This window comes from Salvia hispanica, chromosome 2 (genome assembly GCF_029641045.1).
Source record: "Salvia hispanica isolate PSC_SH4W2 chromosome 2, Shi_PSC_v1, whole genome shotgun sequence".
In the NCBI taxonomy this organism is placed as follows: Eukaryota; Viridiplantae; Streptophyta; class Magnoliopsida; order Lamiales; family Lamiaceae; genus Salvia; species Salvia hispanica.
The window spans coordinates 54,262,713-54,283,737 of NC_142693.1; the positions used below are offsets into that span (position 1 = coordinate 54,262,713).

A 21,025-nucleotide genomic window follows, 5' to 3' on the forward strand; every position below is an offset into this window, starting at 1 on the left:
GAGATACCTTGTTCCACCGCTGGTGCTTCCACTCCTAAGTGTTCCATTCTAGCCAGTTTGGCCCATTTTCCCTTCATCTTTGTCCACTCTTCCTTAGACATCCAGTTGCATGCATTTCTCCTCCTTTCCTACACACTTAACAAACTTTTTGTACAATGTACATTATGCGTGAACGCACATCAAACAGACCAGTAACCAATGTACGAAATAGGCTTATCACGTACCTTCGTGGATCTATTTATCATTAATAATCAGATAATATAAGATTTTCACATGTGTTGTTTTATTAAGGATTTAAGTGTTCTCTTGAATTATCGTTTGCTGTAGTATAATCAAAGGTTATCTTAACTGTCAACTTTAGTGGATTTTATTGGTGCATTTCATTCTAAAAATCTTTTTTAAATAGAGGTAAACTTTTCAATTATGAACATTTTTAGCCCAAATAGTTTTCTTTCCTAATGTGCAGTATATGGGTGTTAGTATGCCTTGAATCCGTGTAGTTTGCCGCTAGTCGAACGGAGGTCTCGCTAGACGTAGCCAACGCAATGTTGGTGAACCACGTAAATTCAGTGTCTCTTTACGTTTCTATTTATCTCGATTACATAATTGCTCTATTCTGTCAAGACAAACTAGTATCTAGAGCCTAGTTTTCTAACTAGGGTATAGAATTCTGCATCTGTTAGGCCATGTTTGGTTGCCATAATTCTGTCGCGGAAAGTAATATGATACCTTAAATTTAAAATTCCTGTGTTTGTTTCGGCTTTTAATCAAACTGGGAAAGTAATCAGAATCCTAACTTTTCTTAGGTATTCTTTTACCCAGTTTTAGGGTTCTTACATATTTAATGCAATATAGTACTTGTAATTTTATTATTATTATTATTATTATTATTATTATTATTATTATTATTATTATTATTATTATTATTATTAATTACAATGTTTTAAAAATAATTTAAAATTATATTTCAGTATAAATAATTATGATTAAAATTATCATAATTATAACTATATTTTATAATAATTCGTAATAGTAATTAATAATTAAAATATAATTATATAATATAAATCGTATAATAAATAATAATTATTATATTTTATAAATAAATAATTAATCAATAAAGTAATAGTGAAATTTTAAATAATAAAATTTATTCAATCATAATATCCATAAATATTATAATTATAATAATAATTATTATATTTATTATTATAATAAATGAGTATAATACTCCATGCTACTATATTTATAATTATATTATTATATATTATGATGGATAATATATATTTAAACTATCTTAATAATAAATATAATAATATGAATATTATTATTTGTAATTAATAATTTATTAAAAATTTTACATTACTATCCTATGTTTATAAATAAAAAAATAATAAGTATTTTATAGTTTAGTGTGTAAATTAAATAAAACTTTAAAATCTTGATATTTGTCAAATACAAGAAAGCAAAGTTATGTGGAATCATATTCCCGGGATTCAATTTCCTAGGGATCATTTTTTATGCCAACTTTACTTTCTTGTCAACCAAATATGGCCTTAGATTTTTTTGTATTAATCGATCAAGATGTCGTACGAGAATTTCGTTGAGTCTTTTATGACTGGAAGAGAAACTCTATCTGTGGAAGATGTTCGATCTGCTCTCCACATCATAGAAGATCGGTTACAGGAAACTAGTTCAGCCACAAAAAGTTAGGCATCATGATTATTTGCTACGGGTACGGGTCTGAAGAAATCTAGAAAGAAGAACTCGAAATCAAAAGGGGGTTCGTCGAAAGGATTCTAGCCCGACAACATTTGCAGATATTGTAAAGAACCAAGGCACTGGAAGTATGATTGTCCGAAGAAGAAAAAGAAAGAGGGAAAGAAAGGGGATGCCAATGGTTCAACAACTATGGTACAAGCTGATGACTCAGATTCTGAAGTAAGGCTGGTGCTGGTCGTAGATGACCAGCCACACTGCAACGATGTGTGGATTTTTTAATCAGGACCATCGTACCATCTGTGTCCACACATGGAGTATTTCACCACTTACGAGCATAAATGGATGGAGGAAATATTACCATGGCCATCAGTGTTGTCTGCAAGGTTGTTGGCATTGGCTCTATAAGAATAAGGACGCATGATGGGGTGTTCTGCACCTCGAACGATGTTAGGCATGTTCTACAGATGACCAAGGATCTGATAACACTGAGTGCTTTTGACAGTAAACTATACTGGGACTCAGCTTCAAAGGTGAAGGTGGAGTAATGCATATTATGAAAGGTTTGAAGGTGGTTCTGACAACCTTGAAACGGGGTACCTTGTATATTCTAAAAGGTTCCATCGTGACAGGCTGTGCTGATACTGCATCATCCGAGATGCCGGCCGAGAATATGACAAAGCTATGGCATATGGGGCTGGGTCATATGGGAGAACGAAGGATGCAAATTCTGTCAAAGCGTGATTTTCTCTCTAGGCATAAAGTGAAGAATCTGGATTTCTACGAACAGTGTATTTTTGGGAAGCTTTATCGTAACAAGTTCCCAAAGAAGGGTGTTCATCGGACCAAGGGGACACTCAACTACATTCACATGGATTGTTGAGGTCCATCATGTGCTGAGTCTATTGGAGGTCACAAGTATTGTGTGTCGATGATTGATGACTACTCGAGAATGACTTGGGTGATCATGATGAAACATAAAGGTAAAGCTTTCAAGAAGTTCAAACAGTGGAAGACCTTGGTTAAAATCAGACAGGGAAGAAGATCAAGCAACTAAGAACTGATAATGGTTTGGAATTCTGTTCGTCTGAGTTCAATGAGTTCTGCAAGAACGAAGGTATCGTTCGCCACCACACTATTAGACATACACCGCAGCGAATGTTATGGCAAAACACATGAATCAGACACTGCTGGAAAGATCGAGATGTATTCTTTTCCAGACTGGTTTGAATAGGAAGTTTTGGGCAGAAGCAGTAAACACGACGTGTTACCTGATCAACCATGGTCCTCACACTAGCTGTTGTGACAAATAGGGCAATTATGAATCGAGAAACAAAAGAACGTATATAGACACAGAATTTACGTGGTTCACCAACGTTGTGTTGGCTACGTCCACGGGCAAGTACGGAGATTAAATTGTATTATGAATGCAATTTTCAGATACAAATTGGATCTGTCAGATCACAGAATTACGTGTTCTACTCCCATATAAATAGGCACACAAAAGACAGACTAGGCCTAGGAAACCTAATCATATCCCAATTAGGAAACCTAATCCTATACAAATTCAAGGCATACTAACAATCTCCACCTTGACTTGAATTCTCCTTTGCAGACGCGTCATCATAACACCAGACGAACAAACTTCTCCATTCTTGCCTCAGATTTACCCTCCATGGGCAACTAACAGCTCATGACATTATGCAAGTCCAAACAATGTTGGAACTTGCTCTGCGGGACTGACTTGGTGGTGAACATATCAGCAGGATTATCAGCAGCACCTACTTTCTTCACCTCAATTCTCTTCTCATCTCTTAGAAAATGATACCTCACGTCAATATGCTTAGTCCTATCATGATGGACTTGATCCTTGGCTAAACAAATAGCGCTCTGACTGTCACTGAACACAACAACTTGCTCTTGATGTAAACCAAGATCACAACTAGCCCTTGCAACCATATTCCCTCTTTAGCAGCTTCTGTCAACGCCATATACTCTGATTCAGTAGTAAACAACGTAACTGCAGCCTGCAAAGTTGCTTTCCAACTAACAACAGAACCACTAAGAGTGAAAACATAACCGATCAAAGATCTTCTACTATCGACATCTCCAGCGTAGTCATAATCAGAACCAGTCACTAAATAGTGAGTATCACCTCCATAAATGAGACCAACATCAGACGTACCTCTCAAGTAACGAAAGATCCTCTTCACAGCCTGCCAGTGCTCCTTTCTAGGATTTCCCATGAACCTGCTAACAATACTGACAGCATGCGCTATATCTGGCCTAGTACAGACCATGGCGTACATCAAACTCCCTACTGCATTAGAGTACGGGACTCGAGACATGTACTCCTCTTCAACTTCGGATTTCGGTGCAAGATCAGATGACAAATGAATGTTTGTGGCACTTGGAGTATCAATAGTCTTAGATGCAGACATGCCAAATCTTGACAAAATCTTCTCAACGTAACTCTTCTGTGACAGATAAAGCTTCTTCTTTTCTCTATCTCTAGAAATCTCCATGCCCAGAATTTTCTTCGCAACACCCAAATCCTCCATATCAAACTCAGCATTATTACTGTTTTCTTGATGGCTATTCTGGGTATAATCAAATTGCAATTGCTCCCGAAGACCAACATAAGTCTGCTTTTACATGTCCTTATGGTATTTATGCTTATAGGAAAATGTCTTTTGGTTTATGTAATGCTCCTGCTACTTTTCAGAGATGTATGATGACCATATTTCATGATTTGATTGAAAAAGTGATGGAAGTTTTTATGGATGATTTTTCTGTGTTTGGTAAATCTTATGATCATTGTCTTGACAATCTAGCTAAGGTTTTGCAGAGATGCGTAGAAACTAACCTTGTTCTCAATTGGGAAAAATGTCATTTTATGGTGAAAGAAGGTATAGTTCTAGGGCATAAAGTGTCTTCTGCAGGGATAGAGGTCGACAGGGCAAAGATTGCAGCCATTGAGAAACTTCCACCTCCATCCAATGAAAAGGGAGTAAGAAGTTTTCTAGGACATGCAGGCTTCTACTGAAGATTCATCAAGGATTTTTCTAAGATCTCTAAACCTCTTTGTAAATTGCTTGAGAAGGATGTGAAATTTGATTTTACTTCCGATTGCTTGGAGGCTTTTGAGAATTTGAAGAAAGCTCTAGTAAGCGCTCATGTCCCCATTACACCGGATTGGAGTCAACCATTTCAGATCATGTGAGACGCAAGTGATATTGCAGTTGGCTTAGTTTTGGGGCAGAAGAGGGGCAAGATTTTTAGAGTCATCTATTATGCTAGTAGAACTTTAGATTCTGCCCAACCTAATTATACGACTACTGAAAGGGAGATGCTTGCTATTGTTTATTCTTTTGATAAATTTAGGGCCTATCTTGTTGGAACTAAGACTATTGTTTATACTGACCATGCAGCTATTAGGCATTTGCTTGCAAAGAAGGATGCAAAACCCAGACTTATATGATAGATCTTGTTACTCCAAGAGTTTGATGTGGAAATCAAGGACAGAAAGGGGTGCGAGAATGTGGTAGCGGACCACTTGTCAAGGTTGGAGCACCCGGTGGAAGGAGAAGATTTATCTCAAGAAATCATCGAGGACTTCCTAGATGAGCATCTGTTTTTCACTCAAGCCACTTTTCCATGGTACGCTGATATTGTAAATTATTTGGCGGCAAAGGTACATCCTTCAGATCTTACTCCTTACCAGAAAAAGAAATTTTATAGAGATGTACGATCTTACTTTTCGGATGAGCCCTACTTGTTCAAAAGATGTGCAGATACTATACTTGTCCAAATCGCAAAGTCTGGAAATTTGGAGTCAGACGGAGACCGGCGACCGACGCGGTTGTGTGCGGCGACCGCCGGCGCCCGGCGGGCAGATCAATGCAGCGGTCCACCTCGGAAAAATGCACTTAGAAGAGAAGTCTCGCCGGCGACCGCCGGAAGTTGTGCGGCGGTCCGCCGCCAAGGGAACAGAATCTCTGGACTCCAACGCGGCGACCGCCGGCCAAGGTTCGGCGGCCCGCCGGAGAAAGGCTGCAAATCCGAGAAGGGCATAGAATTTTACTTGAGGAAGGGCATAAACCTCGTGTGCAAAACCAACGTAGACTTAACCCTATCATGCAAGATTTAGTTGAAAAAGAGATGATAAAGTTACTAGATGCAGGGATTATCCATGCAATATCTGATAATGAATGGGTAAGTCCTAAGCAAGTAGTAGCTAAAAAGGGGGGGATGACGGTAGTGCCCGGCCAGGATGGAGAGATGATAGCCACTAGGGTAGCCACAGGTTGGAGAGTATGCATTGATTATAGGATGTTAAATGCAGCCACTAGGAAAGATCATTTCCCTCTACCTTTTATTGATCAAATGCTTGAAAGACTAGGGGGATATGATTATTACTGTTTTCTTGATGGCTATTCTGGGTAAAATCAAATTGCAATTGCTCCCGAAGACCAACATAAGTCTGCTTTTACATGTCCTTATGGTATTTATGCTTATAGGAAAATGTCTTTTGGTTTATGTAATGCTCCTGCTACTTTTCAGAGATGTATGATGATCATATTTCATGATTTGATTGAAAAAGTGATGGAAGTTTTTATGGATGATTTTTCTATGTTTGGTAAATCTTATGATCATTGTCTTGACAATCTAGCTAAGGTTTTGCATTGATGCGTAGAAACTAACCTTGTTCTCAATTGGGAAAAATGTCACTTTATGGTGAAAGAAGGTATAGTTCTAGGGCATAAAGTGTCTTCTGCAGGGATAGAGGTCGACAGGGCAAAGATTGCAGCCATTGAGAAACTTCCACCTCCATCCAATGAAAAGGGAGTAAGAAGTTTTCTAGGACATGCAGGCTTCTACTGAAGATTTGACAGTCCAGGTTTTCCCACTCTTTCGAGTGTTGTGATGGTTTTCGTATGTAATTTGGAGTGTATCCAACTGATCAGGAAGATATTCCCGACCCAGCTGAGTCGTTGGTACGATAACCGGGACCTGGCTTCAAACAAGTTTCCTCAACCCACTTCTACTGATTAGTATAATGGAGGTAAGGGTCGATTCCCACGAGGATAGACACGTTTTGATAACTGCGGTGACTTTCCTGGGTGTTTTGGTTAGCTACCACACTTGAGTTGAGATTTTACCTAGACAGGAAATAAAGGTGGTACTCTACTGACTAGTAGGCGTGAAAATAACACACATGTGGGAGTGTTCGTGAAAATAGGGGACAATGTGTCTCAGAGGCATATATGAAAAGTAGACAGTTACTAAAAGGGGAAATTTAGACTACAAGGCATATTTGGTGGCTGGGTGGTTCTCTGACAGGTCGGGGCAGTACATCTGAAATGTAGGGAACAAAAGCAAAAGTAACTTAAAAGTAAAGTGGTTCAAACTAAAGTTGATTTTGATGTTTTCTTCTTCACCAAGTATTAACAGAATTCAGATAAACACAAACACCATGACTGAACTTCAGATTCACAAATTCAAACTCAAGATCCATCGATTTAAATGCTCAAACTTAAATTAAACAGTGAAACTGCAACTTTATTTCTACTGACTGACATGCAAGGTGGTAATCACGGCGCAGAAAAGAAACTTATGCACGAAAACTTGACTAAACATAGCTACAACTTTGAATCAACAACTCCCGATAAGAAAACACTTAGAAATTGAAAGCAATAACTGAATCTAACTTTTCTAGGCAGAATGAAGCAAACTCGAACTAAAGTGACATGCGAAATAGAAACTTCATAATGTAAATGTTGGAAAATAACAAAGTACTTCAAAAGAGCAACAGCGATAAGTGTTTGCAAATAACTAATGATGAAAACAAGTAAACTTTAAACTAAGAAAGCGATTAAGATTGTTTGTGCCACTCCGGGCGATGATACTACTACACTGCTACGATAACTGGCTGGAACGGCGGACTAATGACTTCTCCGGCAAACTCTTGGACGTCAAGTGACCATGGCTGTGGCGAGGAACGAGAGGTAGGATAATGCTGAAGGACTGATCTTCTAGAGAGAATTCTACTAAGTGTGTTGAGAACCGAAACTTCTAACCGAACTCTAAGGAACCAACTCTAAGTGCGATCCTCAAACTCCTTCTCTCTCTCCAAGTGGCTTCTTTTATAGGGAGGCTTGCCCTTGCTTTTAGGGTAGACTTCTCCCGCGTTTTGACCTTTTTGCCCTTGTCAATGATCATCCCAGCTATCCTCCTTCTCCATCTCGAGTCTTTTCTCTGGCATGCATCCAGGTCAGTATCGCACCCTTCTGGCGCCCTTTTCACTTGCGTCACCTGAATCGTCTCCTACTAACTTGGATCCTTTAATCATGCACACTTAAGTAACTGTTTTGCAGATAATACATGCATTTCACGACATACTGACCAGTAACCAAGGCTTAGAATATGACTTATCAAGATTCATCAAGGATTTTTCTAAGACTGAGTTCAAACACTGAGTTCACTCAGTCAGTATATCTGCTTGTCAGGATCACCCAATCCTAGTCCAAACACTGAGTTCACTCAGTCACTCATTCCTCACAGGGGATGTTAGGACTGTTTTCTCTCAATGCTAAACAACAGATGTTTCGGACTCAGATCTCACATGCAGCTCCTGAAGGTCTTTAAGGCTTGTAATGGGGCTAGTGGTTTGTAGTGTTTGGGGTAGTTGTCCCTAAGGCTCTAGGGTTGAAAAACTAACTACTTATTTGATGAGGGAGAACTGTGTGCATTCGGGCTTCTGGCTAGGGCTTCTTCTTCGGTTGGACAATTTCTGACATTGGCTTCCAACTGGTTAGTAGCTTCTTTGTGGCTTCGCCACCCTTATTCCTTCTTCCTCCTTTCTCTTTTTGTGGTCAAGTATCTGCGACCATTTTCTTCAATTTTCCTTTCTGTGGCTTTGCCACCCTTATTCTTTCTTCTATTTTTTTTTTTGGATCTGGAAACTTCAGATCGATTTTCTCCTTCTTTCTTTGTTTTTCTTTTCTTCAGCTGGTTCCTTTTCAATGTCTTCCTCAGCAGTTGCTTCCTTGCCTCATGCCTTGCACGCACACAGTTCCAGTGGCTGATGGGTTATTTCGGGGTATAAGTTAGGCTAGAAAATGGGGTTCTAAGGGTAGGTTTTTCTTTTCTTTTTTTTATCTCTTTTTTTTTTCAAGGGGGTGTCCTACTGCCTTCAGGGTTTGCTACACGCGGTCACCTTGCCCTAGACATCATGTGGTAGCCTCTCTTCTTTTTTTCAGTATTTAGTGGAAAGTAGTTCCACTTTGGGGTTTCTAACTCACCTTTTAAGAGGGCTTTCGTGTCTGACCTAAAGGATGGGTTTTTCCTTTATACTTGCATCATCTATACTGACTAGGGCTATTGGAGGGGGTGGTTTCTGTTTTTCGGCATGCCTTATCTCCCTCAATTCCCCTCACCGTCAGTTCGAGACAATTGAGTTTTAAGCTCATTCATAAAACATAACACATAATTCCTAGACCTAAACAAACCTAAAAAAAAACTAACATGCACTGACTCAAATAACACATATATACATGTCATACTGGCCATTTGCTCCCCCCTCTCACTTCACAAGTGTCTGCCCCAGATACGGGCTGTGAAGTGAAAATTGGGAATGGCTAGTATGACAGACACACACTTATAACAAACACATATTATATCTAAAAACTTCTCACACTTAGACTATGCAATAGGCTAAGTGGGAGAGTTTCAGATATATACCTAGATTTATAAACAAAGCAGAGCAAAATATTTACAAACATGAAATATAAACATATAAACTCCTCACCCTTAGACTACGCAGTAGGCTAAGTGTGAGGTAACATGCCCACGACAAAACACAAAGAAAAACATAATAAACATACATGCACCAAAGGAGCAAACCCTTTACTTCTCACACTTAGACTATTAAATAGGCTAAATGTTATGAATGGGGTTTACTCACAATTAAAACATATAATTCTAACTATTTAATAAAAGTACGAAAACATAAACAAAAGAAAAAAAACTTAAAAATTAAAAAGAAAACTAACTGGTCAGTTGGGGGTGGTTCGGTCAGACGTTCCTCCTGCTCCTTCTTGGTGCAGGGTTCTGTGCAGGTGGGTCCGTTGGTTCTTCTTCAGTAGGTCCGGGTTGGTTGTCATCATCCTCCTGTTGTCCATTGCCTTCTTCCTCCTCAGGTCCGGTGGGTTCTTCTTCCTGTCCTCCATGTCCGCTTGTTCCAGCTCCAATGCTTGCTTTGCCTCTTGCCAACTCCTTTAGGATGCTCTCTATTAGGGCTGTCAGCTTCGCCATCTCTGCCCGCAATTGTCTATTCTCCTCAGCCAGCTCAGTCACTGCCCGCTCCAGGTTTTCTTGCCTCAGCCTCTGTGCTTGGTCGAGCTGGATAGCTTGCACCTCCTGGCCTTGTTGTGCCCTTCCTCCAGGGGCTTCTCCCATTTGGTAGAACTGGGGTACTCCTTCTCTGTAGTATACCAAGTTGGTGCGGACGAAGAAGGGTATATCAAACAGGCCAGGAGCGTCGACCATGTACATTGGAGACAGGTCTTCTGCCTCTGTTATGATGATGTTGTTGCGCACGAAGGCTCCTAGTATGTGGCAGAGCGACAAGTTTCTGGCTGGGTAGGTGGCTATCAGGTGGCATTGGATGGCTGTCCAAAATCCCAAGTGCAGTTTTCTTCCACGCTTAGCGCACCATACCAAGTACAATTCGGTCATGGACGTTCTTGCAGCGGAGTTGCTCTGCCCCAGTAGGTTATAGCCTAAGTAGAGCTGCACTAATCTTAGCATGGAGTTGTTGAAGTGGGTTGATCTGGATTTAGTGGAGGCAAACTGGCCAGCATCCGGGTGGGTTAGCTCCTCCCAGGCTTCCTGGGGCTCAAATTCTATATGTCGCCTCGGTACCCCCCTCTCACGGCTTCTCCAGTCTGGTCCTATAGCCTCCTCCAGGCTACACATACCCAGTCGCACAGTCCACTCTATCAGACTCATGGACAGTTCTCCACCGAATATCCTAAAGGAAATTGACACCTCGTCTAGGTCTGTAGTGAGTTGGAACCTAAACGTGGTGAAGAACTCCTTTGGTAATCTCACAGATATCTCTGGGTCCCTATTCTCTAACAGCCATTCAAAACCCAATGCTTCCATACTGGCCAGGAAGGAATCACGAACAGACAACTCATCCAAAGAGGGTATATGGAGTACCTTTCCGCATTTGACTTGCTTGCTACTGGCATCCTTGTCGTCAAATGCATCTTGAAGCTTTTTGGTGTCGTAGTGCTTCATGTCCTCCATAAGCTCATCAGTGAGCGTTACCCTTCACCGCCGGTACACGATCCTCTCTACCGGAGGATGGACTAGTTCAAGGTGGTTGTCGGGGAGCTGCTGCTCATGATATTCTTCTCCTTCCAGAGAGTTATCACACTCTCCGAGTCAGACTCCTCACTGGAAGTGTAGTCGGTGTCGCTTGATCTCTCTTTCTCTTCCGGCTCTTTGATCACTATGCTTGCATTGTCAGTGCGCTATTTCTTCATGACTTGTTTCTTCTTGATAGGGGCCTTCCCCTTTCTCTTCCTTTCTTGAATGTATTTGGGGTCTTTGGTTTCCATTGCCTCTGTGTCTCCGTCGGCTTGTGTTGAAACGTCCTCCTGGGTGGTAGGCTTGCTCACCACGCGGGTACTAGTATCAGTTCTTGCTGCCTCCTCCCGACCTACTGACTCTGATGCGAGGTCCAGACCCTCAGCCACCTTGTCAGTATTCTCCTCCCGGTAAGTCGGCGTTGCTGATATTGTCCCTGTTGCCATTTGGGTGTCCTCCTTGCTAGCATTCGAGGGCTCCTCCCCAGGTTTTGTAGGAGTAGTCTTCTCATCTTCACTCGAAACCTCCACTACATCTGCTGCTGTGTTTGCTCCTGCCTTGTTGGACGTCCACTTTCCTAAGAATCGTTGTGACACTCTTTGGGGTTTCTGCCTTTCTGCCTTGGGGTCGTTTTTCAACACTAGCCTCCTCTTTACTGGTTTCGGTTTAGTTACCACTGAGGCTTCCTCTTAATGTGTTTCTGGCTCTTGCCTCTCCTCCTCAAGTTGTTCGGCCGTCTTCTCCTCTACTGATTGGTGGACTACCCCTTCCGACCTTTCTGCTTCCTTTGTTGCTTCCACCTTCCCTACTGCCTGGGATGCGAGGTCCAGTACCTCAGCCACCCCTTCAGGGTTTACCACGATCCTATCCCCCTTGCCCAAAATTGCTTGGAATTCATCTTCCGTCATTAACCCTTGCTTCTTGTCCATTGCGTTCAGATCTATCCCCTCCCTCTCTGCTTCATCGATTTTGGCCTCAGTGGCCATTATCCCCTCTGTTTCCTCTTTTTCGCTCGCGCTTGCTCTCTCTCCACTCTCCTTTTCTTTTGTTTCTCCCCAGTTGGGATCATGATAGGCGGAAAGAGGGCTGACGTCGAGCGGCTCTGTTTGTTGGTGCATGGGATAAGGGTGGGAGGGTTCTGATTGTGCGGTTACTGTTGTAGAAATCTGTTCGGATGTCGAAATTGAGGTTCTTGGGGTGGCGGTGGGTAGGTTTTCTGTGGTTGCAGTTGGGGTAGGGTTTGATGTCGCCGGCATTCCTCCGGTTAGGCTAAATCCGGCTAGGGTTGTTGTCCAGTCTCTGTTGGGGTCTTGTTGCCTTAGAAACGCCGCCAGTGCGTCTAAAGGAACCATCGCCGGAATTTGTGTCGTCGGCGGTGGCTGTGACTCGGCTGTTGCTTGGACTTCTGACGGGGCTTCGCCGGTGGTAGCTGATGGGTTGTTTGTTGCCTTTTGCTTTGCCATGACTGTACCGGTGGTGGTTTGCGGTAGTTTCTGTAGTGGATGGTGGTTTTCGGAGTGGGGTGGGTAGTTGAGGGTGAGAGAATGCAGGTAAGGGTTTGTAAAGTGAATGGGAGTAGGCGGTGGGGTGTTTTATAGAGGGGCAGGTAGTTGAGGGTTTTGACCGGTTGTAAACGGTCACCCGGTCGAGACGCTTCGTGTGGAAGGCGGTTGCGCTTGCTGGCAGCTGATTGGACGTTGCTTGTCACGTCCTTGCTTCACGCGCCTCCCAGCCTCTGCACTCGCCTGCAAAGCTGCAACACCCCAAAATTTCAAACTTTACTCATCCCCCTTTTTCTCAGTTTGCTAGAATTAGAAAATAAGAAATTAAATGGCTCTTTTAATACAATTCAGAGTTTCACCCAAATAGTATCCTCTGATCAGTACGGGCTCTAAATTAATATTTAAGATCCGAAAATCTTTTTGTTGTTTTCCTTTTTAACTTAAGTTAATTTACTAAATATTTACAATATTTACATCATTGCTAAGGGTATTTGAAGTTTTACCAGGTCAGTAAGTTCAGATCATATGATGTTGACCAGGTGAAACTCCAAACCCCTTTTCTACTGGTCATTTAGATGCCATTAGAGTTTAGTGGAATTTCTTCCACTACACACATCTCTTCATTTTCCCTATATATTTTTAATCTATGTCCATTAACGACAAAAGGTTCGGAGTTAGGGATACTCCCTGAAATCTCGACAGCTCCATTAGCAAGTAATGCAGTGATAATGTAAGGTCCTGCCCATTTGGATTTGAGCTTCCCAGGCATTAGCTTCAATCTTGACTGGAAGAGTAGTACTTTCTGACCAACTTGGAGATCCTTGGTTCTCAGATTTTTGTCGTGCCACATCTTTGTTTTCTCCTTGTACCACATGGCTGAGTCGAACGATTCCAATGTGAGTTCTTCCAGCTCCTGTAGTTGTAGCTTCATTTCCTCTTCACAGGCCTTAGCATCCACATTAACCTGTTGTACTGCCCAGTATGCTCGGTGTTCAATTCCTACTGGCAAGTGACACATTTTCCCAAAGACGATGCGATAGGGGGACATCCCGATAGGAGTTTTGTATGTTGTGCGATATGCCCACAGAGCATCTTCTAACCTTGTGCTCCAATCTTTCCTGGAGGGGTTGACCGTCTTCTCTAAAATGCTCTTTATTTCCCTGTTTGAGATCTCTGCTTGCCTGTTGGCTTGAGGGTGGTAAGGACTGGATAGGCGGTGATGAACTCCGTACTTCTTCATCAATGCTTCGACCGTTCGGTTGCAGAAGTGAGTGCCTTGATCGGAGATGATTGCTCTAGGTATTCCAAATCGGCTGAATATATGACTCTTGAGGAACTTGGTGACTTCCTTAGATTCACAAGTGCTTGTGGCTTTGGCTTCTATCCATTTCGATACGTAGTCAACCGCCACCAGAATGTAGGAGTTCCCATAAGATGAGGGAAAAGGACCCATGAAGTCCATACCCCAGATGTCGAACACCTCACAAACTATTACTGGAACTTGCAGCATTTCGTCCCTCGCGGAGATCCCACCGGTCAGTTGGCAACGGTCACAGCCCTTGCAGAACTCGTATGCATCTCTATTCAGGGTCGGCCAGTAGAATCCACTATCTAGCACTTTCCTGGCAGTCTTTCTTGGCCCGAAATGTCCGCCACATGCCAAGGAGTGGCAGTGCGTCAGTACATCCCGTTGCTCCCAGTCAGGAACACATCTTCTAATGACCTGGTCTGTTCCTGCCTTCCACAAGTATGGGTCGTCCCAGAAATAGTACTTTGCTTCGCTCTTGATCTTCATCCTCTGAGCCTTTGTCATGTTTGGTACGATTGGTGAGTCTCCCGTCACTAGGTAGTTTGCCAAGTCCGCATACCAGGGTTTCTGTCCTACTTTCTCCTTGCCCTTGGTTGTTGCGTCCTGACCAGTAAGTCTCATCACTTCTTCCCAATCGATCTTCCTTGCGGAGAAAATCACTTCACATAAATGCTCTTTCGGGAATCGATCCCTCACATCTTCACTGTTCCCTTCTTGTATTATTCTGCTCAAGTGGTCCGCTACCTTGTTTTCAACTCCATTTTTGTCTTCTACCTCCCAGTCGAATTCTTGTAAAAGCAGCACCCATCTGATCAGTCGGGGCTTTGACTCCTTCTTCGCAATGAGATACTTGATCGCCGCATGATCAATATAGACGATGACTCTGGATCCCAGTAGGTACTGCCTGAACTTTTCGAAGGAATAGACAACCGCTAACATCTCCTTTTCGGTGGTGTCATAATTCCGTTGGGCTTGATTCAAGGTCTTGGATGCATAGAATATCACGTACCTTTTCCCTTCAATCTTCTGTCCCAGTACGGCCCCCACTGCATAGTCGCTAGCATCGCACATCACCTCGAAGGGGTGATCCCAGTCAGGAGCCTGAATGATCGGTGCAGAAATCAATTTTTCCTTAAGGAGGTGGAAGGCAGCCTTGCAATGCTCATCGAAGACGAACTCCACCTCGTTCTGGAGAAGCCTGGTAAGAGGTTGGGCAATCTTGGCGAAATCCTTGATAAATCTTCGATAAAATCCAGCATGGCCAAGGAAACCTCTTATTCCTTTCTGATCAGTAGGGAAGGGTAGTTTGGATATGACATCCACTTTAGCTTGATCCACCTGGATCCTCTTTTCTGACACCACGTGTCCTAAAACAATTCCTTCTGTAACCATAAAGTGGCATTTCTCAAAATTTAAAACCAGACTCTTTGCTTGACACCTTTCTAGCACCACATCCAAATGTTGCAAGCACGAGTCGAAAGAGTCTCCATAGACAGTGAAATCATCCATAAAGATCTCTATACAATCTTCAATCAAATCCGAGAATATGCTCATCATGTACCGTTGGAAAGTACCGGTGGCGTTGCATAGACCAAATGGCATACGCCTATACGCATAGGTTCCAAACGGACAAGTGAACGTGGTCTTATCCTGGTCCTCCGGGTCCACATAGATTTGAAAGTAACCACTGTACCCATCCAAAAAGCAGAAGTACTTCCTCCCAGCCAGTCGCTCCAGCATTTGATCGATGAATGGCAGGGGAAAATGGTCCTTCCTGGTTGCATTGTTCAGCTTTCGGTAATCTATGCACATTCGCCACCCGGTAACTAGTCTGGTGGGCACTAGCTCATTTCTCTCATTCTTAATCACCTGGATCCCTGACTTCTTGGGGACCATATGGATTGGGCTAACCCATTCACTATCCGGTACTGAATATATAATGCCCAGTGAGAGCAACTTCAAGATTTCCTTCAGTATCTCTTCTCGCATGTTTGGGTTCACCTTTCTTTGAGAATCTCTATGCGCCTTGGCTCCATCCTCCAGCCTAATGTGGTGCATGCAGACATCCGGGCTTATACCTACTAGGTCCGTAAGGCTCCATCCAATAGCCTTCTTGTTTTTGCCCAGCACGGTTAGTAGTCTTGCCTCTTGCTCTTCAGTCAGCCCGCTATTGATGATTACAGGGAATGAGTCTTCCTCCCCTAGGTAGGCATACTTAAGATTCACTGGCAACTTTTTCAACTCCACTTGTGGGGGCAGTGTGTCTGTAGGTAAAGGGTTCTTCTTTGAATCCTCCTCTTGCTCTTGTTCAGCATCTGATTTTTCCTCCATAATGGCTAGTACCACGGCCCCTACGGATCCTGCTAGTTCTGACTTCTGACAGAATTCCGTAATTGCTTCTTCGATCTCTTCGTCAGTCAACCCCCGGCTACTGATCAGATCACATCATGCAGCTGCGTCCACATCAACCTGGGCATACACATCCAAGGCTTGGAGCTTTTCCTGCAATAATTCGGTCTCAAGAAATTGTTGGACTAAGGGGTCAATTACATCAACATAACATAGATTTTCAGAACCTATTGGTTTTTTCATGGCTTCATTGATGTCAAAGACAAATTTCTCACCATTAAAGTCAATGCATATTGTCCCCTCGGCCATATCCACAATTGTTTTAGCCGTTCTTAAAAATGGTCTTCCTAACAATATCCCGCTAGACTCCCTAGCTTCTGGTTCACTCATTTTAATGACATAAAAATCAGCGGGATAAATAAAGTTCTGTATCCTGACCATCACATTTTCTAACACACCCTCAGGATTGATACATGACCTATCAGCCAGTTGGATCAACACCCTAGTATTCGACAATTTTACCCCTTTTAACCGATTATAAATGGATAACGGCATAACATTGATAGATGCTCCTAGATCACACATTGCATGCTCGATTTTCACATCTCCAATTGTTATGGGTAAGGTAAACATACCTGGGTCAGCTCTCTTGGGTGGTAGCTTCTCCTGTACAATGGCTGACGCTATTCCCTCCACCATGATCTTTCCACCCTCCTGGGCCTTCCCGGCTATGAACTCCTTTATAAACTTCCCCTGAGGGGGCAGTCTCACGGCTTGGAGGAATGGTATGGTGACATCCAGCTTCCCAAAGATCGACATGAAATCCACAACGTTTTCTTTCTTCCTCTTCGTCACAAACCGATATGGAAACGGTTTTTCTCCCTTAGCTCCTCCTGGGTTTGAGGTTCCGATGTGGGCATTACTCCTCCCTGTTGCTCATTTCCAGGTTGTGTTTCTCCCTCCTTTCCTTCCACGGTAAGCTCCTCGTTTAGAAAAAATGGATCCTCCATCTGAGGCAGAGGCCTCTTGAGCTCTTCCGCTGAGATGGTGTCGCTCAGCACCCCTTCTCTATTAGACTCCCCAACAGGGTTCTTGAGCTGAGGTCCATTATAGGCTGTCCCGGACCGCAGTGTAATTTTACTCACATTTGCCTTTTCAGGTACATGGACTGTAGATGGGAGTTTCCCTGAGTTCTCTTTCATTTCGCCCACCGAGTTAGCGAGCTGGGCCAAGTGCCTGTTTATCATGTCCATATTTTCCCTATGCTCCTTCTGGGCACTTTGCATTCCTTGCATTATTTCATTACTGGACTGCAAGTCATTTTTAATGCTTTGCTACAAGGCAAGCATCTCCCCCATCATGTCCTCCATAGACCTCCTCGACCTGTTTGGGTGATGGAATTGGTTCAAGCCCTGGTGCTGGTTATACTGAGGTGGCGGGTTTGACTGGTAGCCTGAGAAATTTTGTTGGTTTTGGTTCTGTGGGTACTGGCTATACTGGGCAGGAGGGTTATACTGGTCGTGGTTGTGCTGGTACTGACCTTGGTTTTGGTGGTGGGTGTTATGTTGAGGCCCTGGGTTAAATTGGTTCTGGTTTTGGTTTTGAGAGTTTCGCTGATGGGGTGGCACATAGGTAGGGTTCGGGTTCTGGTTTTGAGAGTTTTGGTTCTGAGGATGCTGGTTTCTTCCTACCTAGTTAGACTGGTAGTCAAGGTTTGTTGGGCCACGGTTGGGATATTGGTTCGGTTGGGGGTTGGGTTGATTTGGAGCCTGATTTTGGTTCTGATTCTGATTTTCATCTCCCAATCGGAAATTTTGGTGGTCCCTCCACGGTGCATCTCTTTGTTTCCCCGGAATCCAATTGCCGTTGGAATTGTAGTATCCTGCAGCATTTGCTTGCTCCACATCCAGCGAGTTGTCCGGCTGATCATATGGTAGTGCTGGGGCTTCTTGGCCTCCAGTTGGAGAAGGTGGTGGAGTGTTCTGCTTGATTGTAGTCCGCAACTCCTTATATAATTCCTCCATCTTCAAATCCATCCGTTCCTCCTGGTCAGTAGCCGAAGCACTTGCTACCCTTTCTCTGCTGTACCCATCTCTAGCGTTGTCGTACGTCTTCTTTGCATTCAATAGCTTGCGTAACACCTTCTTGGCTTCACTTACTCTCAACTGGGTGAAATCGCCTCCAGATGATGAATTCGCCAGATCCTTGGTTTCCTTGTTCATTCCTTCATAGAAGGTGTGGTGCACCTCTATCTCTTTCATGTGATGGTTGGGGCATGACTCCAAAAGGCTCATGTACTTCTCCCAGTACTCGCTCAGAGTTTCATCATATTCTTGCCTTATGCAGGATATTTTCCTCTTCAATGCACTTGTCTTTGACGACGGGAAAAACTTGGCTAGGAAAACTGACTTGAAATCAGCCTATGTATTGATAGAGTCGGACGGCAGGCGCATGGACCAAATGTTGGCCTCTCCCTTCAGGACAAAAGGTAGGGCTTTCAGTCTGTAATCATCCTCGCTCGCTCCTGCTGGCCGCCTCTGTGCCTTACAGATTTTGCAGAACTCATTTAAGAATTCGTATGGTCCCTCGTAGCTCTTCCCACAGTACGTCGGTAAGATTGCGATAACGTGGGGTTTCACATCACAGGCGGTTTGGCCTGGGGTAACCACTATGGCTTGTGGAGGATCTCCGTCGGCGTGCGCGGTAAGTGTTGCGAGCTCGGGATCGTCCTCACCCTGGTCAGCCATTCTCACTAGTGTTCTTACTGGTTGGGGTGGAAGCTCCGGAAGTTGGTACTCTAGCTCCTCCTTTTCTTATCGCTACTCGTGCCTAGGTCGGACAGTGCTGTCGACAGGCCAGAACGAGTGGTAATGAGTATTGTTCCTCGGGGAAGTATCCTTGGTCTCCACTGGCCAGGAGCCGAGCCACTTCTCATAAACTGAAAACAAAAAGAAAAGAAAAATTATAAACAGTATGTACACCAAAAAGATCACACACAATAACAGGTATGAACGCCATCCATCCCCGGCAACGGCGCCATTTTGATAGTCCAGGTTTTCCCACTCTTTCGAGTGTTGTGATGGTTTTCGTATGTAATTTGGAGTGTATCCAACTGATTAGGAAGAGATTCCCGACCCAGCTGAGTCGTTGGTACGATAACCGGGACCTGGCTTCAAATAAGTTTCCTCAACCCACTTCTACCTATTAGTATAATGGAGGTAAGGGTCGATTCCCACAAGGATGGACACGTTTTGATAACTGCGGTGACTTTCCTGGGTGTTTTGGTTAGCTACCACGCTTGGGTTGAGATTTTACCTAGACATGAAATAAAGGTGGTACTCTACTGACTAGTAGGTGTGAAAATAACAGTCATGTGGGAGTGTTCGTGAAAATAGGGGACAATGTGTCTCAGAGGCATATGAAAAGTAGACAGTTACTAAAGGGGGAAATTTAGACTACAAGGCATATTTGGTGGCTGGGTGGTTCTCTGACAGGTCTGGGCAGTACATCTGAAAAGTAGGGAACAAAAGCAAAAGTAACTTAAAAGTAAAGTGGTTCAAACTAAAGTTGATTTTGACGATTTCTTCTTCACCAAGTATTAACAGAATTCAGATAAACACAAACACCATGACTGAATTTCAGATTCACAAATTCAAACTCAAGATCCATCGATTTAAATGCTCAAACTTAAATTAAACAGTGAAACTGCAACTTTACTTCTACTGACTGACATGCAAGGTGGTAATCACGGCGCAGAAAAGAAACTCATGCACGAAAACTTGACTAAACATAGCTACAACTTTGAATCAACAACTCCCGATAAGAAAACACTTAGAAATTGAAAGCAATAACTAAATCTAACTTTCCTAGGCAGAATGAAGCAAACTCGAACTAAAGTGACATGCGAAATAGAAACTTCATAATGTAAATGTTGGAAAATAACAAAGTACTTCAAAAGAGCAACAACGCTGAGTGTTTGCAAATAACTAACGATGAAAACAAGTAAACTTTAAACTAAGAAAGCGATTAAGATTGTTTGTGCCACTCCGGGCGATGATACTACTACACTGCTACGATAACTGGCTGGAACGGCGGACTAATGACTTCTCCGGCAAACTCTTGGACGTCAAGTGACCATGGCTGTGGCGAGGAATGAGAGGTAGGATAATGCTGAAGGACTGATCTTCTAGAGAGAATTCTACTAAGTGTGTTCGAGCTCCTCTTGAGGACATTATCAAACGAGACTAACCCCGCGCACGATTCAACATAATAGCAATCCTAGCACTACTAGATATTAATCACCACTACCCAATATATCGGGATTATTGGTTTGCGAAAAACCCGGACCATTTGATAAGTCAAATTAGTGCATAACCAATACCGTATGCTCAATGCTAACGTATGTAGATTAAAAAATAGTTATTTATCAAGACCTAGTCTTTCAGTAGATAGTATAAAGACACATCTTGATGTTAGATCCATTTAGTGTTATACCACACCAACGTCATCTTATTTCAGTAAGGCTTAGAAATAATCGGATTGACATTGCAACCTTTCACGATAGGTAGCCAAAGTCTATCTAGGTTGTGAAATTCTTCTTTCTCTTTTGCAAAGCATTGCAACCGACTGTGTTACTTTAAAGTGGACGACGTCCACAACCAGTCTACTAAGCAAAAGACTTAGGCGTTGGTTGATTCTTATAAATTTAAATGTTTAAACAACATCTTATAAATGAACCAGCAAACACAATGTAATAATATACCGATTC

At 42.9% G+C, this 21,025-nt stretch overlaps 1 protein-coding gene across 1 annotated transcript; it reads right to left on the minus strand.

The window, feature by feature from the left end:
- Positions 1 to 8,204: 8,204 nt before the first annotated feature.
- Positions 8,205 to 11,034, minus strand: LOC148932652 (uncharacterized). Its single transcript, XM_089065195.1, has 2 exons — positions 10,100 to 11,034; positions 8,205 to 8,217 (listed from the first exon to the last, which is right to left on the minus strand). Exons 1-2 carry the CDS (start codon positions 11,032 to 11,034, stop codon positions 8,205 to 8,207), a joined length of 948 nt encoding a protein of 315 aa, XP_088921321.1.
- Between the last annotated feature and the right edge of the window lie 9,991 nt (positions 11,035 to 21,025).